Genomic DNA, 27,749 nt, shown 5'->3' with positions numbered 1-27,749 from the left:
TATAATGCCGGGGTTTAGAATTCAGCTGATCAGTTTAATTCCTTTTGTATGAACTTTGTGTTTATCAACTCTTTTAAATGTTTGTGCCCTTGACGTAGTTAATAGTCTTACAGCAATACACATTCGAGGGAATGGGAAGGAGAAAGAAGAAAAAATATGTATGTATGCGCGTGTGGAGCTTTTAGTGATCGGTGAAAAGGGCATTTGGAAAGAGTGGGGTTGCGCTTAAACGCAGAGAGGGATCAGTAATGATTTATTTTAGTGAAGAATAGTATAATAACAAAGTAAGTTGACGTCGTAGGGAAAAGAATGCGTTACGGCTTGTGTGAACGACGCACCTTTTCGGATTATCGTTTTTACTGAAACGTTATGGTAGGTGTTTCTACCGTTTGCTTGCGCCCGTCGTTACCAGCTACCAGAGCATTTACTGCAGTGTCAATACGCTCGGCAAGCTCATAAAATGGGAGGGCAGCATCTAGAGAGCGGTCCCCCCTTAGTGCCGGCGGGTATCCTTCGTCTGTGTCTGACATAATGCGTTGTTGGAAAGGCACCTCACCGAGGTATGGAACCCCAAGCTCCTCCGCCGTCGCCTTGACTCCACCAGTACCGAAAAGATAATGCTTTGTATCGCATTGGGTACACTTAAAGTAACTCATGTTTTCCACAATCCCAATTATAGGCGTGTTTACTGCTGCAAACATATCTATGCCACGCCTGACGTCTACTAGGGCAATCTTCTGTGGCGTAGAAATGATAACGGCACCCCTCAAAACTACCTCTTGTGTAATTGTGAGATGGACATCGTTCGTTCCCGGGGGCATATCAATCACCAGGTAGTCCAATTCATCCCAGTCTGTTTGAAACAGTAAGGCCCGGATATACTTATTCACCATTGGTCCTCGCACAGCTATAGCTTCATCATGAGGAACGATAAGACCCATGCTCATAACCTTCACCCCGAAATTGGTAGGTGGTGCAAATCGGTCACTCCCCGCCACGCGGTAAGTTTCCACTTGGGACGAGTCCACGCCCATCATCGTAGGAATGGACGGTCCCGTGATGTCTGCATCCACTACACCAACATTAAACCCGATATTTTTCAAAGCAAGCGCAACATTAACGGAACAAGTGGACTTTCCCACTCCCCCCTTCGCACTACACAGTGTTATAACATGCTTCACCCCTGGTATGGCAACGCGTGAAAACTTCATTAGTGCAACCCTGCGCCCTCAACGTAGCGGTCTTCACCTCTTCTTTCAGATGCCACCGCCTTTTGTCGCCACTGGTACCAGAGGTTATGTCTGTGCCTCCACTTGCAGGCGGTTCTGAAAACCCTGTAGTGGACCGCACGAACCTACCCCCCTGGTTTGAAAAGAAAAAGAAAGAAAAGGAAGGGAAGGGAAGGGAGGCAATATTCCCGACTAGTTGTACGACAAATTCCCTGAATGCAGTTGATAAGCCAAGGGAGGAATAAGTGGGGTGGTGGAAAGGACAGTTACCCTCGCCTCTTCACGAGGTAAAGGAAAAAAGAGGGAAAAAGCACGTAAGTTGCGTACCCCTATCAGTGAAAGAAAAGACAAAAAGAGAAAGGCCTTCCATACAGCCAATCACGGGAGTCGTCAGTCCCTCCATTTCGCTCATCATTCGATGACGTGTCAGCGATCTTAACGCAGCTTGACGAAACCAATGTTCTCGGCATTCTCACGGAAGCACTGACGACAGACGTTCAGTTCATACTTGCGGATGAGAGCCTTTTGGTTGGAGCAAATGACGCAGTGGCGGGATCCTTTGCCCATGCCAATCTTTTGGCGGGAGCGCCATTGGTGGAGGTGACCCATTTGTCTACTTCCTTTTGCTTTGTGCTGCTACTAAGCAGGAGGTCTTTCCTTCTCAATCCTTCTTGGGGAAACTTTTTATTTTATTGTTAAAAGCCGTTCAAAGAAGATATGGACGAACCCAAACACATCAACATGTTCTTGTAGCAGTGGATGGAAGGAAGACAAGTAGTATGAAGGGGTGAAAGCCCGTTGAGGCGTGTTCCTTCTCCGTTTGAGACATAGCACACCACCGTCGCGAACGCGATAACGAATTGTATTTTTTTTTGATTAAGTATTTTCTTTTAGCAAATGACACACAGCGCTTTCACTAAAAACTTTCGATACCTCACACCAGCCCCCACAGCTGATTGATGCTCCCGTAATTCGCTACCTCAGCTTCAGCTCCCGCTGATCTTGCCGTAATTCCCTCCACCTTAATAACGCAATAAGCAACCCGACAGACACTAGGACGGTTCCCAGCACGATTAATAGCAGTTCCTTGTATGTAGCGAAGGCTAAGTAAAGCTGCAAGCGCCACCGGTCCGCAGAAGCCAGTGGTTGCATCCATGTAAACACGTGAGAATTTGGCACGAGATTGGCTGACCAGCGGTGATACAGAGCGTCCTTACGAAAAAGAATGCCGACCGTGTATTCCTGGACGTATGAAAAGGTGCGACCTAAGCCGAAAAACAACTGTGGTGACTGAAGCGCATGACCTTGGCTTCGAGACATCTGCGACCCGTAAGCCCAACGCTTCTTCATGGTAATATCATTCCATCCAAAGCGATGAACCGCAGAGGGTTGATACAGTCCCCATGGGTCACCAGTTCCTACTCCGTTGAGTGCACTTCCAGTAAGGAAGTAGTTTTGCTCCAGTGATGGCGTGTGGGAAACATACAAGGTCAGTGGAACAACCTCACTACCGTGATAGGTTAAAACAATATCGAGCTGACCTTTACCGGAGATCGTGGCAAAGAACGCCGTTGCTGATCCAAATGGTAACGACCGTTTTTTTGAATGGTCTGTGAGTGCATCGTCCACCGGAGTACACCCAAGAAACGTCCCATTAGGGTTCGCGGCACTCTGAATCAACAGCGGGCCGCGCGTACTGGGAACCAGGAGGTCCACATAACCATCTCGGTCGCAATCACCGGCCCGAAGGATCAACGGTGATTCTCTTGAGTTAGGTATAAACAATGGAAAGTCCGCACTTACGTCGATACCACAATTAGCGTTGTCTTGAAGCAAGAATATAGATGAGGGATCCTTTAGAAAGCCGTAGGGATGCCCGGTACAACAAGAGCTGCCTCTGCAAGAAGTCGATCCCTGCAGGTTGTTTTGAAATACCGCAACACCATTAAAGGCAGAACAGTTCCCAAAGACCTTTAATTCACCTTCCGTACGGCATAGGGGAAATATCAAATCGGGGGCCCCATCGCCATTGATGTCCGCAGTACTTGGAAACCCATACCGATTTGCATCTGATAAAGTCAGCAGAAGTTCATGTCTAGCGGTTCGCGGGAAGAAAGCATAGACCTCAACTATATTTGTCGAGATGGTGTGAACCATGTAAAGCAAGTCAGCGACGCAGTCTCCGTCGATGTCATCTGAGATAATGCTAAGTGGAACTACCTCCCGTACCCCCTTTTCCCCCGTCACAAACTCTTCCGGTTCGAATGTAGGTAGACCCTCTCCTCTGCACATCCCATCTTTAGACGTCTCCGTTGTAGCCGACAGGACAATGAGCGAACCATTTGTGTCCACAAATGCAATATCGGACAGACCGCATGTGCCATCCACATTTACAATGCTTATCTGAGGGATGGTGGAATCATAGTTAAGTGGCCCGCCCGTCTCAATAGCAGCCGGTGTCAAACTGCGGTTATTACCATCAATAAAAAACAACGACCCACCTTCTCCCTGAACAAGAATGTCCAGCACGCCATCCCGATTCAAATCTGCCACAATGGTGCTGACAATTGGCTCACTAAACTCGGCTGACTCCCAGCAAACACTATAAAGGTCATCACCACCTTCTTTGCTGCAGTACCACACAAGGGACGCGCGATCCTCCCATGTTCCAATAAAACCTACTCGGTTTTGGTTATTCCAGTCCGCAAGCGATGTGACACGCAGAGCCTTTGGAGGGAGCTTAAAATGCAGTTCAGTGGAATTGACCCAATTCGTTTGCGCCAAACAGGCGTTGCAACATAGAAGCAACACAGATATGAGAGAGATAGGATTGCACCTATTCATCCCTTTTCTTCGAGTATTGCATTCACACGTAAGCAAGAACAATATAAATATACACGCGTATTTGCCAAAGTGGACGCGTTGATAAGTGTGTTCGTATGAAAAACAAAAGAAACGAGAGTGGAAACAGTAAGAGTATTGCTAACAACGCATCAGCAGGAGATTGAGAACAAATATGAGAAGGGGGGAGGAACTGAAAGTAAAGGTTGTGGTAAAAAAAAACCCGCTTCGGCATCCTCGGCACAGAAAACAAGGAAAAAATCGAACAGGATAGGGTCAATCAAGGAGCACAGGCTAATGGACGAGTCGGCGATATACCGCATCCAACAAAGCAAGAAAAAAAAAGGGAGGACAGACAAAGCAAAGGCGCAGAACAATCAAATGATACGAGGAAGTTCCCCTCGTGGCAACAACTTTTCACCTCATCCCTGCAGGCATCAGTATCGACGGGGGCCGCGGAGTGGCAGTACATGCATTTGCATGGTTTTGCGTCTGCCCAAACACGACTGCCAAAAGCCACCCGCCATTTGTTGTTGTTTTTTTTTCTTTTTTACAGCGTGAAATCCTCCGCTACCGCCAATACCACCACAAGGTGCATACCACACGAGTTTGGTTTCAAACACACCGGACCGGCTGCTCATCTATACATTTAATTCGCACCCAAAAAGGTGAAGTGAAACTACACACATGCATACGCATTGTATATATATATATGTATATATATACAGGTATTTTTTTCTCCATACCCCTAGTTCAGTAAATACACCATCAGATAAGTCAACACAGCACCCTTCCAATACGGTGAACCCATTAACACTAAAAATAGTTGGGTGAAAGTGTGTGTGTGTGTGTGTGTGCGGGGGGGAGGGGAAACATCGTCCTTCCCTTCTGCTCCTGGAAGGTTGCCAGCACTTCGTCTCCAACCATGTGAGACACAAAACCGAAGGCTTCCTCCACTGTGTCGAATGGGGGTTTGCACACCATCGCTTGATGGGACCTTTTGTTCGCTCCATACCAGGCCGTTGTTCTACGCTTTCTGTCTTCGTACAGTTCCTCCAACCTCGGGGAGCGCAAATCCACAACAACAGAATCAAAATTGCCCACAGCCTGTACAAGAGTTTTCGCAATGCGCCGCTCTGCTAGGAACTTATTCGCAGGCCATTCCTCCTTTGGAATCTCCGTGATTGTCCGCATTTTGTCGTACATTTCCCTTTCGTTGAAGGCACAGAGCTGTTTTTGCTCCTCCCGCAGCATATCCCCTGCTAACCCGCGTTGAGAAGGCGTTAGCATAAAGCCGCTACTCATCAACGGCACGAGGATGTCGTTTATGCTGGAAACGAGTAGGCGACGCTTAAAGGCAGCGAGGCATGACAAGTGCTTTGGTGATAATAACCGATCCGTAAGGACATCTGACCCGAGAAACATGTCATGGTACGAAGTAGAGTAGAAGAAAGAGATCAACCGACCCAAATAATACCGTAAGGTTGAAGCCATCTGACAAACTCCTCCGTGAGGTGTGGCAATAGTACAAAACATGTTCCACTCTATTTCGAGTTTCCCTTTTTGGGATTCAACTTTGTCCCAAACCCGTGGGAGCGCCTCACGCACGATGAGTCCACCCATCGAGTGACAGACGAAACTCATCTGCACAACAACCTTCTCACGACCGCCATCGCCCCCGGATTGCGTTGGTGTTGAGCATAATTCCTTGATTTCCCGAATTAAGTCGTCTGCAAGTCGCTCTCCACAAGGGACCACACCATCATCTGTGCGCATACCTTCATTTTTATATGACTCCCACACGATAAGTCGGGGATCCTTCGCTTTTAGGTACTGCGAGAGACACGCCAAGTCCAGGTGTGTACCGTGTGATCCGTGTTGTAAAACAACCATACACTTCTTTGCGACTGTCATTTTTCTATATCCATTCGATGTATGTACTGTCGTTGCCGTTATTGCGGTCTTTTAATGTTTTGCCGCAAAAAAAAAAAGGAAAGAAAAAAACAAGCAGATGAGAAGGTGCAGATTACTTCGCCGCTGAGGCCATGAGTTTGAATACGCACTTATTCATCGCATGTCCCCTTACCTTAAGAGCACAGGTAAGAGGAGGGAGGCAAATTAACATATGCGTAAAAAAAAATTTTAAAAAGGGAGGGAAAGCATCACGCCAAGATTCAGTATAGAAGACGACAACACAAGAGCCACCGCAAGTGAATAATGGAGAAACACGCACAAACAAGCGGACCGTTTTGTTCATTTGTTTCCGTTCCTCCAAAATCATAGCTGTGAACCACCTTGATGAAAACTTCTTTTTACGCCACCGCCCAACATATATATATATATATATATAAACTCGACCATCACTAAAAACAACCTGAGCTTTGCCCTGCTCTTCCAATGTGCTGCATTCATTTTATTTTATTTTTTGTTGGTGTCCTTGTCTTATTTGTTTTCGCCCACTTCCACGATGAGTGCAAAAAGCCTAATCGTCTGTCATCACTTCCCACCATAAACGAAAGGAAAGAAAACTCGTAGAAAAGGCATATACTTCCCCCTCCTTTCTCTCACATTTCCCTCACACATAGCATCCTCTCAAACACGGATGACTGAATCTTTCTTATCAGACTCCACAAGACACTGCGGTCCTACAACGCAGTTCACCACGCGAATCCCTGGGTTCAACATTGCAGAGGATCCAATGACGGAACCCGTAATTGTTGAGTTTGCCCCTATTTCCGCATTATCTAGAATAATGCTATTTGTGATACGCACATTTGATCCCAATATCACATTGCTCCCAACGATGCTGCTGGTGATGAAGGCACTGCCTGCCGGTGCTGAGCGTAAGAAACTACACTTGATGTGAACCCTCGAGGATTCATTCTTCACCACGACTGTAATGGGTGAGTCGGGAAGCAAATTGCAGAGCGCCAACGCGCTGGCCGGTAACGAAGGGAACATCTCAACTGCCGTCTCACAATTGGGGTTGGATGCCGTCTGTTTTTGGTGGTGATACCGTTCAGCTTGGTGTTGTTGTTTAGTGCTACGGAGATCACCGGTTCCCTCCGCTAAGCCAAGAACCTCGCACTTACTCAACAATATGTCGTGGTTGAGGGCTACAAAATCTTTTCTTGTCTTCGCACGGAACGCACGCATGGGCATCGCCGCATCCTCCTCGTAAATCGTGCAACAAACCAGAAGATTATCCGCCTCCACCGGTAAAACAGGGCCTCGTCGTCCATTAAGGAGAGGTACAGGGGAACTCTCATCAAATAGCCAGTGATTGGGAATAGTGTATTTCAACTTGTTGTCGGGCCTCAAAAGAACCCCCTGATCCACATTCACCGTACTGTGTTGGCTGCGGGCGAGGAAAGGAATGCAATCTCGCTGTACGGTCATTCCCTCCCCTGTTGACTCCGCCATGTAATGAAGGACCCAGTTCCGCACAAGGTATGCGTGTACGTCCACAACGTCAGCAGCAAAAGTAAGGTTGGGCCTTCGCGCCGCGAAACCAAAACTAATGCAAGGCTCAGGTTCATCTTCGCGGGGGCAAATGAAATGAAGTCGATGATGACTCACACAATTGGAGCCCTTGTTTGAGTTTTCTGTAACCCCACTAGCAACGGGGCACAATGCACTGCCGTTATTGTTATTGTCGTTACGGACGTGATCTCCGCTTTTCTCTTCATAGGCTACACACGTAAAGTGGTGGGTATAAGGCTTAGCAGCGCATGCTCCACTCCCTTGGCTGCCTTTGTTGCCTTTCCCACTGCCTGCTGGCGTTGAAGCACTGTTGCCCCTTGCCGCTGGACCTAGCTGCGTTCCGCAACTGTTGCCGTTGCTGCTTGAAATCGGACGAAACAATAGAACCGAAACGGATGCAACCGAGGCATAAAAGTTATGAATAAAGTGTTCAACGTCAACCCCAGGAAGAAAGGTGTCGCAACTGAGCAATAATGCGTCTCGTGGCTTGCTCAGACGATCACTCTTCAATGATTCCTTGTGCTTCAAATAACCCCGCACAACATCACATGTTGTCGTTGGCGTTTGGTTTTGCGTCAAAGGCACTAACACAAAAACAAAAGCTACTTTGGGGAACTCACGGCAAAGGTAACTTTGCAGTGCGGCATAATCCTCATTGACGCAGACAAAAAATGTGGAACAACCGGCCTTTATCCATGGTGAGAGGCAGTACCATATCATTGGGCGGTTGCAGATACAAAGCATGGGTTTGGGCTCATTATCACAAAGAGGATTTAGTCCTGGCGCCTTCCCACCGGCGAAGACAACAATATCAAAGAGAATAGACGCCGACAGCACTGGATGCGCCACTGGAGCCTGGTTTTGCATGTCTACCCTCCTGCGTGACCCGGCTGAAATTGTTCAGGTGAAATATATAGCTGGGCAATATATATATATATATATGTATATCCTGAGTAAACCTTTTGAAGGGCGATAGCAGCGCTCCCGTAGCTTTATGTACCTTACTTCGTTATGTTTGTTAGTTGTTAACTTATTTTCACTACGTAATGTGTTTTCGGTGAAATGCACTCAATTTCATCCACTTGTTTCCACATTTCGGAGCAAAACAACGTCCATTCCATTAACAGATTTAATCCGATGAAACCAATAGTTAAGTGTAAGAGAAGAAAAAAAGAGAAAGAAGAGAAAGAGTGTCGAATGAGCTGCATGACACAGTGAGTGGAGCTCGTACCAGTCACGAAGGAGGGGGAAAAAAAAGCGGCACGTACCAGTTCTCACACCATCAGCCTTTCTCACGCTTCTCCCTGTCCCTCTCCCCTCACCCTCCTTCCCCTCTCCTTCCACAAAAAAAATACGGAGAAACATAAATGAATTACAAAAATCCGACAGATATACACGGACACATATATGCATCCACAGAGACATACGTATTAATGGACTTACTGGTCTCACGGCGGTGGGGACAGAACTGCCCATACGCCAGTCTCGATGAAACTAGTTGGCGCTGGTCGTGGTCGTGGTGGTAGCGGGGAGAGCAGAAATGAAAAAAAAAAACTAGAGACACGCAAGCGAGGTAGAAAACCCCGCGAGATAACAAAAGCAGTAGCAAATAACAGTAGTAGTAGTAGCAAAAAAAAGAGAATTGGTGTGCCTTGTAAATGGTTCAATGTCGGCGTTGCTACACATTCTCCCCCTCTTCCTTTTGTTCCTTAATTCACGTCTTCCTTCACTTGCAAGCATGTAAACGCAGACGCCCAAACGTAGATGCACACGGAGTACATCTCTTTCTTCCGTGACTTTCTTTTCTTTCCTTGCGTGTATGCATGAATCAACATGAAGCAATTTTCATGTGTTTTCTGTTTCCTTCCCCCTTTTAATTGTGTTTTTTCTTGCTTTAACTCCACCGCCTCCTCCTCCTCCTCTTCCCCCACCGATTCCACATTCACCCGTTTGGTTCTCAAACTTAACGCATTTCCCTCTCCTTTCCTTCCTTTGCTTCTTCTATAATTTTTGTTGTTGTTGTTGTTCCACTGTCCCCTGCTTCCCTTTTGGTATGCAGTGCCCAACGCCTGCAGTTTCAACCAAACACCTCTCTTTCTTCTCATCAGCCTCCTATCATTTTTTCCCCCACTTCTTTCTCCTACTTCCATTTTCTTGCTTTGCATGATTCCCTCCCTTTTTTCTTTTGCTTTGGGCGGAGAGGGGAGGAAAAAGAGGAGGAGGAGAAGCAAATCAACGGTTGGCGGGTTGACGATCGTAAAATTCATTTCTCGTCTTCACATCAATTTTGTTGAGCAACACCTTCGGGAAAATGCGGAGCAACTGCCAGCAGAGGTCCAAGCTCTGAAACACATCGCGTGACTCATAAAAACCTTGGCAAATGAACTTCTTCTCGAACTTCTCCAGAAACTCCAGATGCAGCAGATCTTCGCTGCTGAGCGTCTCCTCACCAACGACAGCCTTCATGGCCAAAATGTCTCGACTCACCGCATACGCGGCGTACATTTGATTGCTGACTCCGCTGTGATCCTTTCGTGTCATTCCCTCACCAATGGCATTCTTCATCAGCCGGCTGAGTGATGGCAAAATGTTAATGGGAGGATACAACTGACGGTTATGCAACTGGCGGTCCACGTATATTTGCCCTTCTGTGATGTACCCCGTGAGGTCAGGAATGGGATGTGTAATATCATCATTCGGCATGGTGAGAATTGGTATTTGTGTAATGGATCCAGCACGACCCAGCACACGCCCGGCCCGTTCATAAATGCATGCTAGATCTGTGTACATGTACCCGGGGAAACCACGACGGCCAGGGACCTCCTCACGCGCCGCAGACACCTCACGTAAGGCATCCGCATACGAGCTCATGTCAGTGAGGATCACTAGCACGTGTTTCCCGCAGTCATACGCGAGATATTCCGCTGTGGTAAGAGCAAGGCGAGGCGTGACGATGCGTTCAATAGTGGGATCGTTCGCCAAGTTCATGAACAGAACGGTTTTTTCCATAGAGCCGTTCTCCTCGAACTCGGTGCGGAAGAAGCGAGCGGTTTCCTGGTTTACACCCATGGCCGCGAACACAATACAAAAATCCTCCTGTTTCCCTTCCCTGCGAACCAAACCGGCCTGGCGGACGATCTGCGCCGCAATTTCATTGTGCGGAAGACCAGCGCCGGAGAAAAGGGGAATTTTCTGCCCACGCGAAATGGAAGTCATAACATCAATGGAGGAAATACCGGTTTGAATCATTTCCTCCGGGTACACACGAGCGCGTGGGTTAATGGGAATACCTTGAATATCGCGATACTGCTCAGCCAACACCGGCGGCCCATCGTCGATTGGAATGCCGGAGCCATTGAAGACACGTCCCAGCATATCTTCACTCACGCCCAATTCCATCACCTTCCCTGTGAACTCACACTTTGAGCGCATTACGTCAATACCGGAGGTTCCCTCAAACACCTGCACAACAGCCTTATCACCGTCCACTTCCAGCACCTGCCCGCGCCGCAATGTGCCGTCAGCCAACTCAATGTTTACAATCTCCGCAAATGTCGGCAGCCGCACGTTCCCTAAAATCACAAGCGGTCCATTAACTGCACGGATGGTTGTGTACTCGAGACGTGGTTTGATAGAGTAGTCCTTCTGCAGTTCTTTAATGTGTTCCGTGAGAAGCTCCTGCTTAGAGAGCATCCGCACTTCTTCATTATGTCCGCCCATTTGGTGCGTATCTCTTATTTATGTGGGTAAACCTATTTATGTATTTTAAAGGGTGATACGCAGGTGAAACAAAGTTACATCATGACATATGGCACAAGAAGTGGGAATTAAAGTAAAAAAGAAAGGAAATGAGTCATGTACTGGCATCCGCAGAAAAATGGAATATGTTGAGGAGGAAGTGAACTTATCTCATCAAAGGTGGGAACGAACGCCTTATATTACCCAACCTTCGCCACCTCTCCCTTTTCTTTTCTTTGTCTTTTTTTTTTAAGTTTCAGTTTCCCCCTTGAATTCGCTCTTTGCTCCCCTTCACGCTGTGACTTGTCTTTTCAAGTGTTATGTACAGGAAAATAACAGAGGGAGAACGAAACAATAACACACCGAAATAAGATTTTAAAAAAATGAGAAAAGAAAAACGAAATAATTTCATGTAAAGAAGTGATAACACGTGTAATTGAGGAATGGGAGGAAAACACGAAGAGAAAAAAAACAAAAAAACAGAAACAGAAACACTGAAAACGCAAAAGAGGAAGGAAAATGGATAAAAAACGAGCAGACGGGTAATCCACCACAGCTTGACGCACGAGACGAAAAAAATAAACAAAGGGGAAAACCAAACGTGAACTGAAATAAAAACTGAAAAGAGATAGGTAACAAAATCGGAAAGATAAAAAAGAAAAAAACAAAGGCGTAAAATAAGAAAAAGAGATCCTCTTCTTCCACAGCGTCAAACTCTTCCTCTTCCCATTGCACCCCCCCCCCATCCTGCGTTATTATTATTTTTTTTCTTCCTCATTTTGATTTACTCCTCCTTTTTTCTGCTTAGTTTTTCAGTTCGTTCTGTTACGAAACTCATACGAACGCACGCGCCCCCACCCCCGCAGTCATCATTCCGCATTTTTCTCCATTTCTTCGTTTTGTTTCATATTTTTTATTTTATTTTATTATCTTCTTTTACCAATCGCATTCCACTACCCGCCCCAACTCCTCCGCAGCCTTCGGTTCATCGCAATCCATTCCTCTTTCTTTCTTTTTGTTTTGTTTTGTTACTTTTCGTTCCCAGCTGCAGACACGGAAAGGACCAAAAAAAAAAAAAGAAACAGAGGGTCGTGGGTGAGGGAAGTGATAACAGATGAAAGAAACACCAGCGATACAATATATATATATATATATTAAGGATGGAAAAAGAAACCAAAGAAAGAAAAAAGAAAAAAAAGGTACTCCAAAAAATAAATAAATAAAAACCGTATATCCCATCCCGTATCCGTTCATTGATGCGGCAGGAGGAGGAGGAGGAAATGGCGGTCACTCTTTTTTTTTTTATTATTCAAAGAAAATTGCTACATATCCCGTCGTTTGCGCTCATGTGAATATTAAAACATACACAACAAATAAAGTGCTGCTACACCCTTACTTAACCTTGTCACCCCCTCCCCTCCCTCCCTCCCTCCCTCTTTTCCCCCGATCGGAATTAAATAATTTCTTCCCTTTCTTTTTTTTTTTAAAAGTATCGTTACGTCTTTATTTTGGTGCTGTTGTTCTCCGTGTAACCAAATTTCTTTCTTGCTGTTGCTTGCTTACACTAACTTTCACCCGCCTCCTCCTCCTCCCTATTCGCTCATTCGTAAAAAACACCCACACCCACAGAGAGAGAGAGAGAGTAAGAATTTGAAGTAAAGTAAAACTAAAATAAGAAACCGCTATCGTATCGGGGAAAAATAAAACAACAAATAAAATAGTTCGTTGGGTCACTCGATGTTGAAACACACATCACCTTCACGAGTGTCAGTGATCATTCTTCTGATTTCATTTTTTTTATTTTCTCTCCTCTTCCATTGCAGACACACCGGCGTGTGCACGCACTTGAGTTGATACCCCTTAATTCCTCCCGCCACCGCCACCGCCCCATTCATATTAGTAACAACAACAATAGGGGGGGGAGAAGAAAATGCCTTTGTTTATTTACCTTATCCAAACAAAGTGCGTCAATTTAGGCGAGGTCGAGCACAATACGTGCGGGATCCTCAATGAGGTTCTTCACCTTAACGAGAAATGTTACGGCGTCACTGCCGTCGATGAGACGGTGATCGTACGTGAGGGCAACCGCCATTATGTCACGCGGGACGACGGAGTTGCCCACAACCCACGGCTTCTTCTTCGTGGCGTGCATACCAAGAATAGCGCTCTGTGGTGGGTTGACGATAGGTGTCCCCATCCACGAGCCAAACACGCCGCCGTTGCTAATAGTGAATGTGCCACCGGTCATCTCCCCCATGGTCAGTTTGTTCGAGCGGGCGCGCTCACCAAAGTCTGCGATTTGCTTTTCAATTTGGGCAAAGTTGGAGTTCTGCACGTCACGAAGGACCGGCACAACAAGACCTTTCGGTGTGGACACCGCAACACTGATGTCCACGTAGTCGTGGTACTCGATGCAGTCAGTGCCGAAGGATGCGTTGACAATAGGAACGTCCTGAAGTGCAATAGCACAGGCCTTCACGAATGGCGACATGAATCCAAGTTTCACCCCGTTCTTCTTGAAGAAATCATCCTTGTAACGATTGCGCAACTCGATAAGAGGGGTCATATCAATCTCGTTGAATGTCGTGAGCATGGCACACGTGTTCTGGCTTGCCTTCAGCCGATCCGCAATGCGCTGCCGCATGGAGGAGATGCGAACGCTACGTACGCGCGGGTCCGCCCCACGTGAGGTGACGGGAGCAGCCGCGGGCGCTGGCTTTGGCGCGGCTTCAGTTGGGGAAGCTTTGGGAGGTGCTGCCGCCGCCGGTGCATTCTGCTTCGGTTTGTCGGCTGTTTCGGCCTTGGCGGCGGGGGCCTCACCTTCCTTCATGGTTGAAAGCTCGGCGCCAACATCGACAACAGTGCCCTCTTCGAAGTTTATCTTCGTGATCACACCCGCGGCAGGGGCGCGTACATCCACATTGAGTTTGTCCGACTCAATTTGACAAATAATCTCATCTTCGGCAACAGCGTCACCAACCTTCTTAGTCCATCCCACAACCTTCCCACTGCTGATGGACTCGGCAATAGTGGGGACACAAATGCTGAGGCAGTAGCGGTACGCCAACTTCTCCGAAGTCAGGCACGTAGCTTGGAGTCCATGAGTGGCCAAACGACGGAGCATTTTGCGCGAGTTGTTTGCGTTCAATTTAAAAAGTAGCTATGGGATCTTACGTGAGCTGACTCTTCCCGTATTTCCCTCAGTACCTTTCTTGTTTTACCTCAACTTAGCTGTAATTTATTACTACGTGTGTATGTGGGCGTATTTAGGCTTAAATAAACTATCCGGTTGTTTCGAGAGAAAGCACAAGAAAAAAAGTATATGTACATATATATGTATATGCATGTGCAAGACACAGTAATATTTTCCTACAAGTTATACTTACTGGTTGGCGTCTGCCACACAAACACGGTGGTTAGCGTGTATAAGATGAATAGCTGGTGTACTGCTTCATTATTCCCACCTTAGACTACTCGCCGCTTCTTTTTGAGCTGAGAACCAGCGCCTTCACCACCACGCGGGTTTCGGGATCCCATCGAAGGACGGATGCGGCAAAGAGTGGAAAAAACAATACAACACTAACCACACCCGAGGTCGTCAAAGAGATGAACGGCAGGAGCATCCTCGTACATCCAAAAAGAAGAAACCAAACAGTTGCAATTCGCGAGTCGAATACTGCTGAAAAGTCCCGCAATTGTACTTCGAAACGACGACTTTCTTGCTGAGGTCTCCCGGGGGTTTTGATAATCATCCAGAGAGATGTGGCGCAGCGCAATCCGGTACTGATACCGTTGGCAACGATAAGCCCTGCCACTGGATCGCCGACCCAATGCAGTCGCAACGCCGCAAAGCAAAACGCAACGTATACTGCTGCCTGAACGACCAGTACCTGTTGTGCTAATCGTAGTACTCGCGGAGACGCTGTGGCCCTTACAAAGGCATCGAGCAAGCCGTACCAACCCATCAGGGGGAGCTGGTAGCAGTACAACTGTAACGCCCGAACAGTTTCTGCTGTGGCCCAACGCCGCGTGAAAAGTCGAAGAAGAACCAGTTCCGCCAGTGGTGGCCCCAGAAGTATTGCAACAGCGCCAAAGTACAGCGACACACGAAGCATAACAAACAGGAGCACCGAGGCATCAGCCATGCGACCAGCAGCAATGTCTCGGCTCCACCTGGCAAAGCAAGCCGTCTCCCACACCCGGAAAACAAGGCGGACGATAAGTGAGCCCAAATTTGTGACAACACTGTATTGGCCTACAGCTGCGGCCGAGCCCATTGCAGCGAGGGCAAAGTGCTCTCCCTCAGTCAGTAGAAGTCGCAGGCAACTTTCTCGAAAAAATTGAAGAAACAGGCGGAACTCACGCAGCAACACATCATGCATCGAATGAAGGGAAAGATAACACCAAGGTAGGCATTCACGCAATGGGTACGACCGCGCACTCGTTGTCGTCTGGACCGTATCTCCCCATAAGACACGCGCCGCAATGACTCGCACCTGGTACATGGATGTGGCCGCCTCACCATCTTCGTCCCCCTCACAACCACCACCACCGGCGGCTTTGCGACCCCTTTCTTGGTTAGGAGCATTCCATAGGCAAAGAAAGTACGCCACCGTGGCCAAAGCATCGGAGAGATTCGCAACTGAAAAACACATTCGCGTTATCCACGGATGCCCACTTAAAGAACCATACCACCACAAAATTGAAATTGTTGCTGTAAGTCGCGCCAGTAACGCCCAAAACTCCGAGGTGACAACTGTCCGAACATTATCAAGTGACTGAGCAACGGCTAAGCAAGGTTCAATAGACAGCGCGGCAATGACACTTATCACCTGTACCACCTCAGGTAACCCCAATGTGCCCCCGTCCATCCCGGGGCCTTGTGCCTCTGCAGATGCAGCAGACACACTCCCAACGTTCGCAAGGGCAGCCAAAGAGGGAAACAGTGTAATGCGGAAACCGTGTAGGAGCTCCAGCACGAGGACCACTAGGAGGCCGAGAGGAAGCGAAATAGCCGCACAGTTCATTACTTTTAGAGCTGCCCCACCACTTCCTGACTTTTCACGCAGATTGTGTCGTGCGTTTACACTACGCACCGACTCTCTTGCGAGAAAAAGCACGGTATTGAAGTACAATTGAAAAGAGAAATTGACGCCGTTTTCATTTGGTGCAAGTTGTCGTGTGACGCCAGCAGTTAGAAGGAAGGTGAAAACCTTTAGCACCACGTTCAGCACCAACGCAGAGGCCAGCTGTCGTTTGAAGTCCATCACACCAAAGGTACAGCTGCTGCTACTAACCTTCGCCCAGCTCCTTTAACTAGAGGCTAAACGTAATCGTGCAGGCGTTGTTGTGCCCCATGAAAGAGAGGAAACATGTGAAGAGTAACTGGAGGATCTTTGGCTTACCACCCAATGCTGTTAGCTTTCAGCACCAGAAACCAGGAAGCACATCACGTTAACAACGGTACAGTTACTTTTAGATTGTACCAGTGTTCACACCACCACCAGCGGTAACGTCCTGAGAGGAGGAGGCCGTGTTGGTTGCCGCGGCAGATGCCTCCACCGTGTCTACCACTGGAATGCGCTCCAGCCGCCGCCGGGCGAACGTGAGGTACGCCGTGTGACCCATCGACACCAGTGCAGGGCGGAACTTAAAGCGACATGTTGGCTTGTTGTTACTTTCCCCCTCAGTTCCCTCTGAATGATTGCGCTTCCTGCAAACGGGATTAATAAACTTCCGTACAACCTCGACCGTGCGTATGTCAATGAACTCCTGTGGTGCCTGCCGTAGCCGCTGGGCTGTGCGCTGCGTCTGTTCAATGCATGGTGAAAATGTGCAAAGCATCCCACCAGGTCGAAGTACGTGCAGCACATTGTCAATCGCCAGCCATGGCGACGGAACATCGAGAAAGACAGCGTCAACATGATGCTTCGGAAGACCGTAGCCCGGTTCTGGCTCCTCTTTATCCTCTCCTTTGTTCTCACTTTGGGCTGCGTCAGGCAGCTGCATACCGGTCATTACACTTTCATCCGATCCACTCGCTGTAACACATACGTCCCGCCAGTTGCAACGCACAAGAGACGCTGGCAAACCATTACGGCGGAACTCCTGCAGTGCCTCGAGACACCGTTTCTTGTGAAAATCATACGTATACACAATACCGTCCGGAGCAACAGTCCTGGCTAAGGAATGAGTGAGCGAACCACTTCCAGTTCCTGCTTCGGCTACACGATGGCCCGGTCGCAGCCGCAGGTTGAACACGATGACGGCAATATCTGTGTCGTAGATTATTTGTGTGCGGTGAGGCACCGCAACTGTCCACAGGTCTGCGCAGTTCTGCATCACAAGCACACTGGGCGCCCCACGGGGGTCATTCTTCAAGTTGCTCCGACCCATGACACGTGTTCCCAACGGGCAGCCAATAATGTCATCGTGCATGAACTTCCCATCCTTGCAGTGCAGCATCGCCCCGCGCTGCAGGAGTAATGGTGTAAATTGAAGGTGACCGCGGAAGAGCAACACGACGTCCCCTTCCTTTGCGACAGAGCCTCTAGGTGCTAGCATGTGTTGGCTGCCTGGTTTCGTATAGTGGCAAAGAAGAATCGTAAGAAGAAATGGGGGCACAGGGTGCCAAGAAGAGTGATATTTTGCCGTTGGTGTGATACAAGAACGGGAAAGTGAAGAAGAAGAGAGGAAGAAGGGCTTCGACTGCCCTCCTTTTTTTTTCCATAAAGTGTGCATGGGCCAATGATTGGAAACCAACTCCTTGGACCAGTTGCAGAAGTCGTTACTGCAAAAAGCTGCCGAGGTTAGTTTCTTTTTGCACGACCCTACGTGAATTGTCAGACACTAACCGCAGCCGACCAAACAAGGAGCACCGCCAAGCGCACATGCATTGAAAGTGCCAAGGGTGATGGTTACGCAAAATAGAACGAGAGGAGTTATAATCAGAGAGCAAATCCACATTTTTTCTAAGCCCTCTCAACTGGGCACCCCCTTTCTATTCATCTGGCACTCAGTCCTTTCCCAAGTGCCGAAGAAATGCTGAAAGCTCCCCGCCAGTGACTGGTGGAGAGGAAAGTTCGGAGAGAATGCGGCTCCATTTCTGAATAAGACTACCGTGCGGATGACCCGTGGGCGCCTTAGCGTGCCGATGCTTTTTGTGGGTCGACTTGGTTTTTTTGTCATGGCGGGCCGCTGAGCCGTGACGCATCCGCCGCCGTTGACGAGGTGGGGATAAGCGCTTTCCTTCTGTGTACGCCTGAAGTGCATTCACACGACGCATTATGCGCTCCAGGCGACCACCCAGGGAGCCAATGAGGCTGATCATATGCGTGTGCACGTCACTTAACCCCGCTGTGTCAGCTAGCGGGCCGCTACCAACGGCGGGAACAGGTGCTGCAGCTTCCATAGCGTTGGCGTACCACTCTTCACGAGCTGCCTGAAGCGCGTCCCGGCGCGCAGAGAAATCTCGGAACTGACCAGCAAGAAAGAGACGAGCCTCAGAAGAAAACATGGTGGAGGGTGAAGCTCCTCCCTTTCCAGTGGGTAGAGCATGTTTCCCTGTTGACGGGACGTACCTGAAACTGTTTCCTGGTTCCATATGACTGCCACAGCGCGTGAAATCTGTCTCTTGATTCTTAGATGCTCTCTGACCCAGGAAGTTGGGCAGCTCATCCATCATACGTATCGCTGAATTAAGCGACATGAGATCAGCCTCTAAGTCTTGGATTTGGTTGGAGTACGCAGCCTCAATAGACGTAAGACGCTGCTGCAATAACCCCAGGGGAACACCGATTGAGGTGGATGTCCCTTCAGCGGTCCTTGTTGTCGCGTTTCTTGCTCCTGGCTCATAATCTCCTGTTTGACCCTTCAACTTCTGGTCGATCTGTTGACGTTCCCTCTCTTCCATTGTGCTCACTTCTTCATCTACTGAGGCAATGAGCATCCTACGCTCCTCCTCGTACCGCTGCCTCAGCCGGCGCAACGCATTTTCATGGTCTGCCCTCATATTTTGCAGAGCCTCACTAACTGCTTCTTCCACCTTCTTTTGGAGCAATTCTTCTGCATCAAAGGACGCACCCTCACTCACCTTCGGTTTACTATCCATGCCTTTTCCCTCCTTCGCAACTTGTGCCACAGAATTACTAGCCCTCCGACGCTCAAAGTCCTCCTTCTCGAATCGGCGTGACACCTCAGTAGACCTAACAAATACCTTAAATGCATCGGCGACGGCCGCTTCAAGTTGTGCGTCCAGAGACAAACTAGTGCGCGTAAGTTCTTCTTGCAAAGTCGAACGGAGAAGCGCCTCCGTTTCCTGATGCTCCTTCTCTTTTGCTGTCAGTATCGCACGCATCTTTAGCGATTGGTCTGCCGTTACCTCCTGTGCCGCCGACGATTTTGGAAGCGAAGAGGATGTCTCCAAAGACTTTTCCTGCGCTAAAACCTTTGCGCGGCGGTCCTCAGCAAGAAGTTGCATCCGTCGTGCCTCCTCCGCTCGCCAACGGCGTCGTACCTCTTCAAGCTCCACACTGCTTGGACCGGAATTTCTGGCTGCAGGTACGGCTTCGGAAGCGGCAGCCTGTTGAATGTCGTGTATCTCCCGACGTAAAGCACCAATGGCCTCGTCCATAGAACGGCGCAAGGCAGCCTTTTCCTCCTCCGAGCGCTTCTGAATGGCAGAAACTTCCTGCTTCTCCTTCTCACGAATGGCGGCGATGCGTGACTCCACATCGGTGGCATGAGAAGGCGCTGCCGTGGATGCGGCCGACTTGACTTGAGACTGATGTCCGTCAGAAGAGAATTTCCGTTCAAGTGCCGCCATGTCATCACTGTGTTGCTTTTCAACCTCTTTTTTAAGCTTTTCAAGCTCTTCTCGTGCTTTTTTCTGCAGCTCATTCTTCTTCGCGGAGAGTGCCGCCTGCGCCTCTCGTTTCGCCTTCTCTAGAGCCGCAGCCCCATCTGCCTCGATGCGTTTCACCTTGGCCTCCAAATCTGCGGAAGCTTTTGCCTCAATTTTCTTTACCTCCGCTGCAATACGTTGTTCATTTTCCTCACGAAGTGAGGCCAACTTCTTCTCAAGACCCTCTCCCTCTCTTTTCACCTCGTCAAGACGCTCCGTCCACAATGCCTCCATCTCCTTTTTCTTTACTGCTTCTGCACCATTATTAGGCCTGTTGGCACGCAGCTCCGCCAGTTTTGCCTCCGTCTCGGCTCGAAGTTTCTTCACCTCTTCTTCGTGGGAACGCTGCATGTTCATTCGACGCTCTTGTATCGTCGCTTCGGCCTTCTTCTGTTCTTCCAAGAACGCTTCCTCCCGCTCCTGACGGATCCTTTTTTCAAGGGCTTCTTCCGTCTCCGAAACAAACCGCCGCTTACCACCGCCGGTGCCACCACTCTCACTACCGCGATCCAACGGCCCTCCAGCAGCGGTGCCTCCAGTGGTTATATTACTACTGAGGAATGACGACGTAGTCGCGCCACCGGATAGCGGTGGAGAACGTAGTGGTGCGTACTTTGTCCCTAACGCGGGCGATAGCTTTTCCAGCCTTCCTCCCTGTAAGTTAGTAGGGGTGGCCAGTGCACTCCCCACTGCGTTCCCCATAGCACCTCTCTGCGCCGTCGTTGACGTACCGCTCACAATGTTGGCACTTCTGTCCCTACTCGTGGTACCCCCCACACCTAAGTTTTGTTTTTGCTCCTTCGCTTTTCGAAATCTCTCTCGATGTACCTCATCCATTGGATGACACCAGGTGCTTTCGCCAGTTTTGAAGTTGAAGTAGTACACCTCATCATCCTCGGTACGACAAGGGCGCCAGTTTTTTGGAAGCGGCGCCTTCAGACCCTCAACAGCAATGTGAAGAAACTCATTATCTTCCGGCAGGTTCATCCCCATCCACTCAGCAAATCCCTCTATTTCCTCCTGCGTTGGCACATAGTCCTCATCTACAGTGTCAGCAAGGACCACAGAAACGGACCCATCTTCACCAACAAATCTCTCACCTACTTTTGGTATGACAACCCCTGGCTCCCCCATTCTCAGCCGAGTAACAAAAACGGTAAGGAATAGAGGGATGCTACTAACCCTCTGCACTACGTGGTAGAACTACACTTGCCCCCCCCCGCTAAAAAAAGAAGACATTTGAGGGATGAAACGCGGTTCACGGTGCAAGTACCAAAGAAGTGTGGAGAGTCAAGCGGTCCACAAAGAGACGTACAAGGATGAAGAATGACGGGACACAGGAGGTTAAACCACTCTGAGTTGACATGTTCTATATTTTCTCCAATGACGCTTCATTTTTCTATGGGTCGTCAAGCACCAATAGCTGACCGTGGCACACGTGCAAGCACACAACGAATAAGCGGACAGCATGCGCAGATCGCCCGTGCACCTACTGCTTCGTAATATCTGGGTTATAGTTTGGGTCAAGAAAGATTTTGCTCCCCTCTCCGTCATTCAGCTCAACCTCAAGAAGATTGCCGTCTTTCAGCATCTTCTGGATAACAAGATTCACATAACGAAGCTCTGCTTCCAACTGCGATTTGTTAAGTGAGTGAACCTGCTCCATATACCACGCTACCAGTTCCGCACGGGATGGGGGATTGGATTCCCCAAGGGCCTGAATCCTCGTCACAATGCGGTTGACGATTCCATAGTAGTGGTCTGCGCTAATCACAGTCTTCTGAGGGGCTTGGCCAGGGACTCCACCGCTAACACCTCTCTCGGCAGTCGATGCCGAGACACGTTTCTTACCCTTCCGCCGCGCTATGGTCCGTTGCCCAGCCCCATCATCCCCACGAGTGGAATCCAATCGTGGTTCTGGCTGCTGCTGCGGCTGCTGCTCTTCGCGTGGTTCAGGCTTAATCCCAACAGCTGCCACATCAAACGGCTCTACGGTACCAACAAGCTCTACTTCCGTCATATCAAGCGTCGATAATGACTGTCGCATCAGCTCGAGTGCCACTTCCACATGCGCTTCTTCAACATCCTCACTCAGGTACAGTTTTGCTGTGGCCTCCGAGAGTCGGATCATACTCTCTAGCAAACGTGTGGTAACGCGGTATACTTTACTACGGTTCGAGAGCGAATCTTGCAGACGCATATCACGGTACGCTGCCACAATGAGGTGAACCGCCTCCTCCTTTAGGCGTGGGGTAAGGGAGCGCGCATAACGAAGGTAGAGCTGACAGTCTTCAGTCGAAAAGGGTGGACGAACGGCGCTATCGCCAAATCGATGCAGACGCAGAAGTTGGTCCGCAATGGCGAAATCTGCATCGTCGCTGGACTCGTCAACTATCACAAACATTAGGTCAAAACGCGACATAATTGGCGCTGTCATCGCCACGTTCTTCTGCAGCGGCTTCCGGCGGTCGTACTTTCCACCAATAGGGTTCATGGCTGCAAGGAGCGACGTCCTCGCGCTAAGAGTCGCTTTGATACCGGCTTTGGCTATGGAAATTGTCTGCTGCTCCATCGCTTCGTGTATCGCTACTTGATCCTTCACGTCCATCTTGTCAAATTCATCAATGCAGCAAACACCGCGGTCACTAAGCATAAGCGCGCCAGCCTCAATGGTACGGTCACCTGTGTCTGCGTCCCGTGTAACTGTTGCCGTCAGACCACTGGCCGTGGAGGCTTTACCGCTAGTGTACACACCGCGCGTGACATTACTTGCTACCCACTTCAAGAATTGAGATTTGGCAGTAGATGGGTCCCCAACAATGCAAACATTGATGTCACCGCGCAACCCGATCCGCTCCACCGTGTTCTTGGAAACACCACCAACCATTTGAAGCAGGAGTCCTAGTTTCACAACGTCATGCTTGAAGATATTCGGTGCAATGCAACCCGTGAGCGCTTTCAGAAGGTTGGCACTACCACGCATCAACTGCACCTTCTGCATCTCAGCAGCAGTGAGACTAACCTGTTCTCGCTCTGCAGCACCATCTCCGGAATCCTTAATCGCCTCCGTCATCTTGCGATCATCTCCATTGGCGCTTGTTATGGTAGTAGCTAAAAAACACATGCGGTAGTTGAGTTCCCGAACACCAAGTGCGCGAAGGCCGGTGGCACCCTCCAGATTCTGCTGTGCCTCCTGATGAGCACGTTGAGTGCTAGACATCTCGCGCTGGACCTCGCGTCGGTTCGCCTGGTTGAACAGTTTCATCACTTCCGGTACGACGATGGGGCATCCCACGGCCACAATCCGGTCACCGGGCTTCGCTACTTCCACAGCATCGTTGCGGGCGATGAGCTCCATCGTGCGTGGCATGCAACCTGCGGGGATATTGTTTGTATCCTCCTGCAAACGGATTTTCTGCCAATCGCCAAACTTTGTTTGCGGATGTGTTGGAAGCAACTGAAAACGGTTTTTGTTTTCGCATTGGGGATTTCGGCATGCTGGAGGTTCCGTGTAGTGAAACTGCTGGGGGATCGCACTACTCTCAGTTCCACAATCATTACAACGGAACACACCCACAAGAAGCTCTGGACGAACCTGTGACGTACGCGTGACTACACCTTTGATAGAGCACAACTGCCCCACAAGCGATGCACGCAGAATGCGAACACTTAAACAACGCGGAACGTAAGAAAAGACAAGATTGGGGCTACACCTGCCGCGGTTCACATAGTCCTCCGCATAATACTGCGATAGGACCTGATGCAGTGCAGCGTCCATGAAGGGCGAGAAGCGTTGATAGTTTTCCTCAATGGTGGAGCTAGCATCCTCATCGAAGAGACGAAAGTCATTCCACCGCACCACGCATGTAGACCAGTCAGTGCAAGTGCTGATACGTTCTAGCTGTCGGACGATATACTGCAACCTTTCTAACGCATCGGGGTCTGTAGCCCCTGGTGGCCGCAAAGACGGATCGATTAGTCGACCAAGGAAGATGTACACAATATCCCGCACCCGGTTACCATAATCGTCCACTTCGACAAATGCTGGTACCTCCTCACGAGGGACCGCGGCATCACCTGTTGGCACGAGGTCCATAAAAACGCACGTTTGCTAGTTCGGCCTTAGCACTTCCACCCCTACCGTTAATACTATGAGCTATCCTTCGCTTCTGTGCCAATATATATATATGATCCCCTACAGTCGGCAGCCGCGCCGTCCCTTTATGCATACAAACAAAAGAGACGGCAGACCAAGAAAAGAAGCAGTGAGGTCAATAAGAAATAGCGGTAGGATGCAAGGGTTGTCGAACACTCAGCAAGAGGATTTCACGCAAGCCAGTGACATGAAATCTTCCACTACTTTAGTAACTTCATCACACGAAGCGAAGAAAGTTGGCCCCGCTTCGAGTTGCCAAGTGGCAAACATACGCAAACAATCCCTACGCATCACCCGCGCCAAAGTCCTACACTCGATACACAGTAGGTTCTCATGTATTGCAATCACTAGGGATTCCTGACGGTATAAAGGAAGAGGGAAAGGACGGCTGACTAACTCCACTGAACGAGAGGCCCTGAAGAGGACGCTTGGGAAGGTGGGATTTGAGCGAAGTTGACGAAACCTCTGGTCCCTATAGAGTTACCGCAAGCACGGCAACAGGCTAGAAGTCAAGCGGTCACATAATCCTTTGAGGATGCACTTCACATACCAGCTGTGCAAACACATTACGCAGCCTCCACGATGTTGAGGAACACAATGTCAACAACAGCAGATACGAAAAGCCCCGCACTGATCCTCAATGGCTTTGCGAAACAGAAACAACGGTGAGAAGCGAAGGCTTGTGTGGTTTGCACCGCGGTCAAAAGGAGGAAGGATGGTTCTGGCGTTAGCTCTCCTCCTCAACACTGCGCATTTACCCACCGTGTTGTATTACCTTCCCAAAACTCACACTGACTGTCTTATTCCGAAAGAAACGCCTTGATATTTATCGTTTTGATGGGCATGTCCTTAGCCGAGGTTCTCGCACCTTGATTATACATCGACTTCACGCGGTTAACCAGAACCTTGCGGTTGGACCAAAATGTGTCCTGCAATTTTCTGAACTGCATGTAGCGCGCCTCCTCCTCCGCCTCCTTCATACGCTTCGTCATACCAACCAGGCTCCGGTTTACGTTGATCCAACGACTCCTGTAGTCCCGTATTGCTTTGCTCTCCTCAAAGTCTGCGAAGAAAAACGGTTCGTCGTAATTCGTACGCGGTCGCTGTCGCTCACCGAGGGGCCACTCTACGCCGGCGAGTAAGCACTGATACCTCATAGAATGTAGAGTCCAGTAATTACTATACCACCGACCAACGATACCCTCTGACTGCGCCAAAATCCTCTGCGGAGGCCGTGGCACATCAGCTACCTCAAACCCTGGTGGCACCATTGCTAGGGCCGCTTGTAACGCCTCACGCGAATATTTCTGCCTCATTACTGGCCGCCGTCCTTTGGTGAATGCACCTGTGCGGCTTATCTCATACCACGTTTTCTCCCGATACGTGGCACGATAGAGGTTGCGCTTCCCATTCCACCACATCATGTTCTGTATGTTCAGCATCATCGGAGTATATTTCACGGGAGTTGTCTCCGGGGCGATCCCAACGCCCGGCGAGACCGCCAAAAACCCACGAGTGCCACGCAACATTGCTAAGATGTAAAACTAAATAGCAGCTGTTTCTGTCCTACAGGTCTTCACCCAAAAGGCACGAAAGAAAAAATGGGGAGACAGGGGAAAGAATCAAGTGAAAGGGGAAAAAGAGGTGCCCAACACACTCCAAATGCAACCTCCTCCATCGTCCCCCTTCCCCTATTTTGTAATCCACCTAACTCACCACGACGTACTTCGATGTTCTCCTCCACAGAATCGCTACATTGACGGGCATGAGAGCTGGCCACTGGAGCATCGGGGTCAAAACACTTTACGTAGAGGGGTGCGTGTAGAGAAAAGAGACAAGTGCTTCCGTTTTTGAACAAAGAAATTAAATGAGCTCCTGCCTGCAAAGAAATGAATGCAGGGATGGCCCAAACACGAAACGTAAACGAAACACTAGCCAATATATAGACAAGTATACCCACACCCACACACACCTGAGCAACGGTAATAAGAACGGATTAAAACTAACAATAATGTAACATACTCGATCGCAACAGAAATGCTGACGACGCTCACGATCCCGTGCATACGCCCCCACCCTTCGCTAACATTAACATATCGGCACCAGCAGCGCCGTACGGACGGGCCGCCTTCTTTCTTACAAGCTACTCACCCGATCCCCAGTACGTCCACAGTCGCATTTTGAACCTTTCCTGTCGCCTCAGCGACCGGCAAGTAACACACATACACAGAGACTACTATTGTCGCTATTGCAACCGTCCTAACTTATACCACACCCTCCCTATAAATGCCTCAATTGCTATCCGATCAAACACTGGCTTCTACAACTTTTTCCCTGCCTGCACCGTCTTCGCTACACCTGAATCTTTGGACTCTCTAACAGCTGCTGACCACAGACTCTGAAATGTGTTGCGTTCATCTTTGGTCGACGCTCCGTATGAGGTATAATCAATCTTTTCATCTCCCTTCCACTTCCAATCGGCATCACCGTGATACACATTAGTGACCGGATCGGGGATATGTGGAAACTTGTGGATGTAGAGGTTATGCCGAACATAAATACTGTCCTGAACAGACGGCTTGCGAACCTCGTCGAGCAGGACATACTTCACACCCCATCCTTCCAGCAGCGCAATCGCCTCGTCCTTATGAATGGCACTGAGGTGACGGCGAAATGTGGCGTCCTGGAACAAATTTGTCGTCGCCACAGAGCAATCCCATGTGTTGCGGGTAAAGTTCCCTACTTGATCAAACTGAGCACCCTTCATCTTTATGGTGCGAACAGAATACCGCTCATTGTGAAGTGTTGGATGACAGTACTGTGCACGGTGGTGGTGCCTCTCAATGATAAACTTCGTGCCGTTGAGGCCACCCATGGCATTGTAGAGAAACGTGCGATCGTTGTAGTGCTGAAGGTAACTTCCAAGGTACCGCAGTTTCTTTTTCCGCTCCTTTATCAGCATGAGCGTTAGCTCAAGCCGCTGTGGAGTGATGCGATTGAGAACACGTGGAAGACCGGGATTGTGGAGAATGGTCATCTTTTCCTCGATCCGCTAGACGAACGCGCTAACGTATTTCGTGTAGATATATCTACTTATATGGACTGAGCGGAAGGGAGCTTAGGTCCCTCCCGGAAAACTAAGCTCAGATCAAGTTGTCTCGATCTCAATGTATGCAAATAGAACCGTGGAAAGGTAGAAGCAAGAAAAAAATATGAGCAGGCGAGCGATAGGAGGCCAAAACAGTCAATTCGGTTTGCTGACTGGAAGGGTGGAGGAGAGGAAAAGAAATAGAGAGGGCGCAGTGGTGGTACTCTGCACACACGGGGATGCCACACATATTGGCATTCAAAAAACAACCCCAGCATTAGTGACATCTTTGTACGAGTCAGGTACTGTTGT

The 27,749-nt window shown here is 49.2% G+C and overlaps 14 protein-coding genes across 14 annotated transcripts; 1 reads left to right on the top strand and 13 right to left on the bottom strand.

The window, feature by feature from the left end:
* Window positions 1–356: 356 nt before the first annotated feature.
* On the bottom strand, window positions 357–1,211 carry TbgDal_XI13160 (MRP protein, putative; the record flags this gene model as incomplete). The annotated part of the gene is made up of 1 exon (XM_011782159.1): window positions 357–1,211. One exon carries the CDS (start codon window positions 1,209–1,211, stop codon window positions 357–359), a length of 855 nt encoding a protein of 284 aa, XP_011780461.1.
* A 993-nt stretch (window positions 1,212–2,204) lies between these two features.
* Window positions 2,205–4,073, bottom strand: TbgDal_XI13150 (FG-GAP repeat protein, putative; the record flags this gene model as incomplete). The annotated part of the gene is made up of 1 exon (XM_011782158.1): window positions 2,205–4,073. One exon carries the CDS (start codon window positions 4,071–4,073, stop codon window positions 2,205–2,207), a length of 1,869 nt encoding a protein of 622 aa, XP_011780460.1.
* An 813-nt stretch (window positions 4,074–4,886) lies between these two features.
* On the bottom strand, window positions 4,887–5,984 carry TbgDal_XI13140 (hypothetical protein, conserved; the record flags this gene model as incomplete). The annotated part of the gene is made up of 1 exon (XM_011782157.1): window positions 4,887–5,984. The coding sequence occupies one exon, from the start codon at window positions 5,982–5,984 to the stop codon at window positions 4,887–4,889; it is 1,098 nt and encodes a 365-aa protein (XP_011780459.1).
* A 678-nt stretch (window positions 5,985–6,662) lies between these two features.
* TbgDal_XI13130 (hypothetical protein, conserved) lies at window positions 6,663–8,420 on the bottom strand (the record flags this gene model as incomplete). The annotated part of the gene is made up of 1 exon (XM_011782156.1): window positions 6,663–8,420. The coding sequence occupies one exon, from the start codon at window positions 8,418–8,420 to the stop codon at window positions 6,663–6,665; it is 1,758 nt and encodes a 585-aa protein (XP_011780458.1).
* Window positions 8,421–8,627: 207 nt separating this feature from the next.
* Window positions 8,628–9,029, bottom strand: TbgDal_XI13120 (hypothetical protein, unlikely; the record flags this gene model as incomplete). The annotated part of the gene is made up of 1 exon (XM_011782155.1): window positions 8,628–9,029. One exon carries the CDS (start codon window positions 9,027–9,029, stop codon window positions 8,628–8,630), a length of 402 nt encoding a protein of 133 aa, XP_011780457.1.
* A 756-nt stretch (window positions 9,030–9,785) lies between these two features.
* Window positions 9,786–11,273, bottom strand: TbgDal_XI13110 (v-ATPase B subunit; the record flags this gene model as incomplete). The annotated part of the gene is made up of 1 exon (XM_011782154.1): window positions 9,786–11,273. One exon carries the CDS (start codon window positions 11,271–11,273, stop codon window positions 9,786–9,788), a length of 1,488 nt encoding a protein of 495 aa, XP_011780456.1.
* Window positions 11,274–13,263: 1,990 nt separating this feature from the next.
* Window positions 13,264–14,415, bottom strand: TbgDal_XI13100 (2-oxoglutarate dehydrogenase, E2 component,dihydrolipoamide succinyltransferase, putative; the record flags this gene model as incomplete). Its single annotated transcript, XM_011782153.1, has 1 exon — window positions 13,264–14,415. The coding sequence occupies one exon, from the start codon at window positions 14,413–14,415 to the stop codon at window positions 13,264–13,266; it is 1,152 nt and encodes a 383-aa protein (XP_011780455.1).
* Window positions 14,416–14,761: 346 nt separating this feature from the next.
* TbgDal_XI13090 (hypothetical protein, conserved) lies at window positions 14,762–16,558 on the bottom strand (the record flags this gene model as incomplete). Its single annotated transcript, XM_011782152.1, has 1 exon — window positions 14,762–16,558. The coding sequence occupies one exon, from the start codon at window positions 16,556–16,558 to the stop codon at window positions 14,762–14,764; it is 1,797 nt and encodes a 598-aa protein (XP_011780454.1).
* A 208-nt stretch (window positions 16,559–16,766) lies between these two features.
* On the bottom strand, window positions 16,767–18,032 carry TbgDal_XI13080 (hypothetical protein, conserved; the record flags this gene model as incomplete). Its single annotated transcript, XM_011782151.1, has 1 exon — window positions 16,767–18,032. The coding sequence occupies one exon, from the start codon at window positions 18,030–18,032 to the stop codon at window positions 16,767–16,769; it is 1,266 nt and encodes a 421-aa protein (XP_011780453.1).
* A 274-nt stretch (window positions 18,033–18,306) lies between these two features.
* Window positions 18,307–21,327, bottom strand: TbgDal_XI13070 (hypothetical protein, conserved; the record flags this gene model as incomplete). Its single annotated transcript, XM_011782150.1, has 1 exon — window positions 18,307–21,327. The coding sequence occupies one exon, from the start codon at window positions 21,325–21,327 to the stop codon at window positions 18,307–18,309; it is 3,021 nt and encodes a 1,006-aa protein (XP_011780452.1).
* A 355-nt stretch (window positions 21,328–21,682) lies between these two features.
* TbgDal_XI13060 (minichromosome maintenance (MCM) complex subunit,putative) lies at window positions 21,683–24,289 on the bottom strand (the record flags this gene model as incomplete). The annotated part of the gene is made up of 1 exon (XM_011782149.1): window positions 21,683–24,289. One exon carries the CDS (start codon window positions 24,287–24,289, stop codon window positions 21,683–21,685), a length of 2,607 nt encoding a protein of 868 aa, XP_011780451.1.
* Window positions 24,290–24,344: 55 nt separating this feature from the next.
* TbgDal_XI13050 (hypothetical protein, unlikely) lies at window positions 24,345–24,710 on the top strand (the record flags this gene model as incomplete). Its single annotated transcript, XM_011782148.1, has 1 exon — window positions 24,345–24,710. The coding sequence occupies one exon, from the start codon at window positions 24,345–24,347 to the stop codon at window positions 24,708–24,710; it is 366 nt and encodes a 121-aa protein (XP_011780450.1).
* A 439-nt stretch (window positions 24,711–25,149) lies between these two features.
* Window positions 25,150–25,878, bottom strand: TbgDal_XI13040 (hypothetical protein, conserved; the record flags this gene model as incomplete). Its single annotated transcript, XM_011782147.1, has 1 exon — window positions 25,150–25,878. One exon carries the CDS (start codon window positions 25,876–25,878, stop codon window positions 25,150–25,152), a length of 729 nt encoding a protein of 242 aa, XP_011780449.1.
* Window positions 25,879–26,669: 791 nt separating this feature from the next.
* On the bottom strand, window positions 26,670–27,386 carry TbgDal_XI13030 (hypothetical protein, conserved; the record flags this gene model as incomplete). The annotated part of the gene is made up of 1 exon (XM_011782146.1): window positions 26,670–27,386. One exon carries the CDS (start codon window positions 27,384–27,386, stop codon window positions 26,670–26,672), a length of 717 nt encoding a protein of 238 aa, XP_011780448.1.
* Between the last annotated feature and the right edge of the window lie 363 nt (window positions 27,387–27,749).

The sequence above is a fragment of the Trypanosoma brucei genome, chromosome 11 (assembly GCF_000210295.1).
Source record: "Trypanosoma brucei gambiense DAL972 chromosome 11, complete sequence".
Classification (NCBI taxonomy): Eukaryota; Euglenozoa; class Kinetoplastea; order Trypanosomatida; family Trypanosomatidae; genus Trypanosoma; species Trypanosoma brucei.
Note: the sequence above shows the minus strand (reverse complement) of the source record. Positions and strands in the feature narration are given on the sequence as shown.